General features: G+C 61.5%; 1 protein-coding gene across 1 annotated transcript; it reads right to left on the bottom strand.

Moving 5' to 3' along the window:
• Nucleotides 1–2,519: 2,519 nt before the first annotated feature.
• Nucleotides 2,520–5,734, bottom strand: LOC135192640 (keratinocyte proline-rich protein-like). The gene is made up of 2 exons (XM_064175910.1): nt 5,685–5,734; nt 2,520–3,694 (listed from the first exon to the last, which is right to left on the bottom strand). The coding sequence occupies exon 2, from the start codon at nt 3,669–3,671 to the stop codon at nt 2,520–2,522; it is 1,152 nt and encodes a 383-aa protein (XP_064031980.1). The 5' UTR covers nt 3,672–3,694; nt 5,685–5,734.
• Nucleotides 5,735–6,025: the final 291 nt, after the last annotated feature.

Raw genomic sequence — 6,025 nt, forward strand, 5'->3', positions numbered from 1 at the left:
CAGAGGGCAGGGAATGATCCCAACCCACTGGCAGAGGACATAAAATCCCAGAATCCCAGAGCCAGGCAGGCTGGCAGAGAGCTCCAGGCTCACCCATGCCAACCTCTCCCCCAGCCCTGCCCAACCAACCAGACCATGGCACTCAGTGCCCCCAGCCAGCCTTGGCTTCAGCCATGGGCACTGCACCACCTCCCTGGGCAGCCCATGCCAGTGCCAATCACTCTCTCTGCCAACAGCTTCCTCCTCACAGCCAGCCTCAGCCTGCCCTGGCACAGCTTCAGGCTCTGTGCCCTTCTTCTGGCCCTGGCTGCCTGGCAGCAGAGCCCAACCCCAGCTGGGCACAGCCTCCCTGCAGGCAGCTGCAGGCAGCAATCAGCTCTGCCCTGAGCCTCCTCTGTGCCAGGCTGCACCCCCCCAAGAAGGACATGGCAGGGGGGGGATGGGAGAGGGCACAGAGAAGGGCAAGGGAAGGGCCTGGAGAAGAGGCTGGTGAGGAGCAGCTGGGGGTGGTGAGGCTGGGGAAGAGGAGGCTGAGGGAGGTCTCTTTGCTCTCTACCTGGGCACCTACAGAGGGTCCCCAGCCCCAGGCTCCCACTTCAGCTTTTTGGTCCTCATTCACCAGCTTTGAACCCCCCAGAACCACCTGAGCCCTGCCAGCTGAGCCCCTGCCCACCCCTGGCAGCAGCAGGGCAGGAGAAGCCTCCAGGACTCGGTGTCCAAAGTTGCTTTTCCTGTGGATTCCCAGGGCCAGGAATAATCCTGGGCCTGAGCTCAGCCTAAAACAATTAGAGCCAAGCACCAGACAGAGGCAACAGCAGCAGGGGGTGGAAAAGGCTCCAGGCTGGGGCTGAGACAGCTCTGGGGCTGCTGCCTCCTCCCTCCTGTCTGGCAGAAGGGAGCCACACCTGAGGTGAGCTCATTTCACAGCCCTGGCTGGGATCTGCTGCAGCTCTTCCAGAAGCCTCAGCTGGAGATTTTCCCCCACCCCAGGGAGCCTGAGGAGGAATCTACTGGAGGGGAGGGCTGGGGAGGGGCAGCTGAGGGACCTGAAGGGTGCTCAGCCTGGGGAAGAGGAGGTTGAGGGGAGACCTCCTGGTTCTCCACAGCTGCCTGAGAGGAGGCTGGAGCCAGGCTGGGGTTGGGCTCTGGTGCCAAGGACAAGGCAGAGGCCAAGAGGAAATGGCCTCAGGATGCCCCAGGGGAGGTTCAGGTTGGCCATGAGAAGAAACTTGACTGGAAGAGTTCCCCAGGCCTGACCCAGGCTGCTCAGGGAGGTGACTGAATGCCCACCCCTGGAGGGGTTTCCAAGCCCTGGAGCTGTGGTGCTGAGTGAGGGCCATGGCCTGGCAGTGGCCCTGGCAGTGCTGGGCAGGGGCTGGGCTCCAGGCTGCTGAGCAGGCAATGAGAGCTGACAACTCCTGTGCAAAACCTTTTATTTCCTGCAGCCCACAGGACTCAGCACCCAGGGGAGGCTCCTCCAAGGTCCAACTTGGAGGTCAGTCAGCCCCAAGCCCCCTGCCATGGGCAAAGCCTTGGATCTGGCTGATCTTCAGGGCCCCTCCCAACCCAACCCATTCTATGAGCAGCCTGAGCTGGTGGGAGCTGTCCCTGCCCATGGCACAGGTTTGGACCTGGCTGCTCTTGGAAGGTCCCTTCCAACCCAACCCATTCTGGGATGAGTCACAAGCCTCAAATCCCATAATGCCAGGCCTGAATGGGAGCTGGGAGCTGGCACTGGGCTGGGGGTGGGGGCAGGGAGGGAGCTGTGAACAGCAAGAGGCAACCTGAAGCTCTGCATGACCTTGGACCCTACCTACACTTGGGTTGGGTTGGGTTGAGTTGAGTTGGGCTGAGTTGAGTTGGGTTGGGTTGAGTTGAGTTGGGTTGGGTTGGGTTGGGTTGGGTTAAGTTGGATTGGGTTCATTTGAGTTGAGCTGGGTTAGGTTGGGTTGGGTTGGGTTAGGTTGGGTTGAGTTGAGTTGGGTTGGGTTAAGTTGGATTGGGTTGGGTTCAGTTGAGTTGAGTTGGATTGAGTTGAGTTGGGTTGGGTTCAGTTGAGTTGAGTTGGATTGAGTTGAGTTGGGTTGGGTTGGGTTCAGTTGGGTTGGGTTGGGTTCAGTTGAGTTGAGTTGGGTTGGGTTGGGTTGAGTTGAGTTGGGTTGGGTTGGGTTAGGTTGGGTTGGGTTGCCCAACAGCCCCTGGGTGCCATCATGCTCTTGCCTCTCTCTCTGGGCCGCTGAGGGCCAAAAGGGTGGGCGGCAGAAGGCAGGAACTGGGGCAGCTGGAGGCAGGTCCCTACACCCCTGCTGGAAGCATCTAGAGAAGGTGCCCAGGTGCCAGCTGGTGAGGGGCTGAGTGTGGGGGCAGTGGGGCACGGGCGGGGTGTGGGTGGGCAGCTGGGGGTTGTGCTGGTGGCAGAAGCCTGCAGTGGCATGGAAAGGAGGCTGGGAAGTGACCTCTGCCTGGCAGCAGCTCTGGGGCTGCCAACCTCTCTGCAGGGCTTCCCTGCTCAGCTGCAGCTACTTCTGCATGGGTGGCCACTGGCTGAGCTGCTGCAGCTGCTGCTCCAGGGGTGGGCACTGCTCTGGCACAGCCTCCTTGCACTCCTGCTGCTGCTGAGGGCATGGAGCAGGCTCAGGGCATTGAACAGGAACTGGCACAGGGATCTCCTTGCCCTCCTGCTTCTCCTGGGGGCATGGGGTGGGCACGGGGACCTCCTTGCACTGATGCTTCTCCTGAGGGCATGGGGTGGGCACAGGGATCTCCTTGCACTGCTGCTTCTCCTGGGCACAGGGTGTGGGCACAGGCAGCTCCTTGCACTGCTGCTTCTCCTGGGGGCATGGTGCAGGTTCAGGGCATACAACAGGGACTGGCACAGGGATCTCCTTGCACTGCTGCTTCTCCTGGGGACATGGGGTGGGCACAGGCACCTCCTTGCACTCTTGCTTCTCCTGAGGGCATGGGGTGGGCACAGGCACCTCCTTGCACTCTTGTTTCTCCTGAGGGCATGGGGTGGGCACAGGCACCTCCTTGCACTGCTGCTTCTCCTGGGGGCATGGGGTGGGCACAGGCACCTCCTTGCACTGCTGCTTCTCCTGGGGGCATGGGGTGGGCACAGGCACCTCCTTGCACTGCTGCTTCTCCTGGGGGCATGGGGTGGGCACAGGCACCTCCTTGCACTGCTGCTTCTCCTGGGGGCATGGGGTGGGCACAGGCACCTCCTTGCACTGCTGCTTCTCCTGGGCGCACGCTGCAGGCTCAGGGCGCTGGACAGGGACTGGCACAGGCACCTCCTTGCATTCCTGCTTCTGCAGCACAGAGGGAGCTGGTTCAGAGCAGCTGCCAGGGGCTGGCACGGGCACCTCCTTGCACTCTGATTTCTCTTCGGGGCCCGGCCCGGGCAGGAGGCTTGGGGGCAGTTTGCACTGCTGCTGCTGCTGCTGCTGCTGCTGCTCGCCGGTGCCTGGTTCCAGGGCTGCTGCTGGCAGTGGCTCTGGCTTCTCTGGGCACACCACTACCACTGGCACTGGCTCTGGGCAAGGTGTTGAGACCTGAGCTTGGCCTTGCTGCTGCGGGCACGGCGCCGGCTCCTGGCTCTGCCCTGGGATGGCCTTGCCGAGGCCCGGGGGCAGGGACAGCTCCTGCTTGAGCTGCATCTGGTTCAGAGACATCTTCGCAGGGGCACAGGAGAGACCTGGAAGAGATGGCAGAGAGTGACTGTGCTGAGCTGCACCAGGGCAAGAGGCCAATGGGGGCCTGGGGGGCATCGAGCAGAGTGTGCCCAGCAGATCCAGGGAGCTTCTCCTGCCCTCTGCTCTGCCCTGCTGAGAGCTCCTCTTGAGCTCTGCCTTCAGTCTGGGGCTCCCCAGCTGAAGAGGGACAGGAACTGCTGGAGAGAGTCCAAGGGAGGGCTGTGAGGATGATGAGGGGACTGGAGCTGCCTGGTGAGGAGAGGCTGAGGGCCCTGGGGCTGAGAGTCTGGAGAAGAGAAGACTGAGAGGGGATTGAATCAATGCTCATAACTATCTGAGGGGTGGGGGTCAGGAGGGGGGGAGAGGCTCTGCTCACTGCTCCCTGGGGTAGGACAAGGAGCAGTGGATGGAAGCTGCAGCTCAGCACAGGGAGCAGTGGATGGAAGCTGCACCTCAGGAGGTTCCAGCTCAGCACAAGGGGAAGTTCTTTGCTGTAAGGTCCCAAGCCCTGGCACAGGCTGCCCAGCGAGGTTGTGGAGTCTCCTTGCCTGGAGCCTCCCCAGCCCTGTCTGGATGTGTTCCTGTGTGCCCTGAGCCAGCCTGGGGGGTCCTGCTCTGGCAGGGCTTGGGCTGGATGAGCCCTTTGGGTACCTTCCAGCCCCTGACCTCTGTGATCCTGTGCAAGGGCTCAGAGGTGCAGCAAGCACAGCCCAGGAGCAGGCTGCTCTCAGCTTGCCCTCGGCAGGTTGGCTCTGGCAGGATTTGGCTCTTTCCTTCTCCTGCTGCCTCGCAGCTCCTGCTCTGACTCCGCTTTATCTCCTTCCCCTTCCTGCTCTGCCGCGGGACAGCCCTGGCAGGTCTCACCCGGGCAGAGCCACTCCTTTGAACTCGGAGCTGATTTGCACTTCAGAGCTCTTCCTCCTGCTGCTTCTCTCTTCCCAACCTGTCAAGTCCCTTTCATTTGTGGCCGGGGGAAGTGAGGAGCGAGGAGCTGGCAGGCAGCAGATCTGCTCTGGTAACGGTCTGGGGAGGCAGAGCAGCAGCAGGGGTCAGGAGCGCTGCAGACAGGCAGTGAAGAGTCTTTGGTGCAGCAAAGGAAGAGCAAAAGGCAGCAAAAGATGAACAGAAGGCAGCAAAACACAGACCTGGGCCAAAAGGACCTTCTAGAAGGGTTTGTGGCGCTGGGATGAGAGGCAGTGGATGTGAGCTGCAGGAGGGAGGATTGAGTCCTCAGCCACAGCCCTGGGCAGCCTGTGCCAGTCTCTCCCCGCTCCTGGTGTCCAACCCAAGCCTCCCCTGCTCCAGTTTCAAGCCATTGCCCTCCTCCTGTTACCAGAGTCCCCTGGAGCAGTCCCTGCCCAGCCTGCCTGGAGGTGGGAAAGGACCTCCTGAAGCCTCCCCAGGGCACAAATCGCCCTCTGAGAGTGGCCAGGTTGGTCCTGCTGCTGCCTGCTGCTCTCAGCACATCCCCAGAGCAAACCCAGTGCCCTCCTGGGCACCCCCCAGAGCCTCCAGGTCACCCTCACTTGGCTCCTGCCACCCTCAGCAGGACCTGGGAGCTTCTCCAGCCACATGAGGGCATTGCCCTTGCCATGGAGGAGACTCTCACCAGGAGCTTGCCCACCCTGCTGCTGCCCACAGCCTCTCGGGCTCCCAAACCCACCTTTTGCCACAGCATCCCTGGGGGGAAGGGGAAATAAGGAAGGTTTGAGGATCTGAGTGGCCAAAAATAGCCTTGGCAGGAGCTGGAGGAGCCCACTCAGAGCTTCTCCTTCCCTGGAGGCAGCAGCAGTTACACTCAACCCAACAGCATCTTCCTCATCTCTGCTGCCAGAGCCTTCCCAAGGCTGCTTCTGCTGCCCCAAAGCCTTCCAGGAGCCTTCTGCATCCTCAGAGGCACCAAATCAAACCCTGCTGGAAGGACTCTGCCTGCAAGCAGCCCAAGCAATAATCCCTAGTTCCCCCCCCCAGGACTGGAGCTCTCTGACTTACCCAAGCAGGCAGCAGGGAGAAGCTCCAAGAGCAGTGGATGATGGAGCAGGGAGATTGCAGAAGCTTTATATGGTGCCAGGGCCCTGCCTCTGGGGCTGAGCTGCTGCTGATGAGTTCACTCTTTCACAACTGCTGCTCCCTGCTTCCTCCCCAGCCCTGTCTCACACGTAGGCAGAGGTGAGGAGGTGCAGAGAGTCCCCAGCCCCTTCCTGACCCAGCCAGGTGGGCACTGAACTCCCTGTGCCAGTCCCAGGGGGACCCTCAGGTTAACACATCCCTTACAGACCCCCTCTGGAGGTTCCTAGGGTGGGTTGGGCTGGAAGGGACCTTCCAGACCATCC

Source organism: Pogoniulus pusillus, chromosome 43 (assembly GCF_015220805.1).
Source record: "Pogoniulus pusillus isolate bPogPus1 chromosome 43, bPogPus1.pri, whole genome shotgun sequence".
NCBI classification, from domain to species: domain Eukaryota; kingdom Metazoa; phylum Chordata; class Aves; order Piciformes; family Lybiidae; genus Pogoniulus; species Pogoniulus pusillus.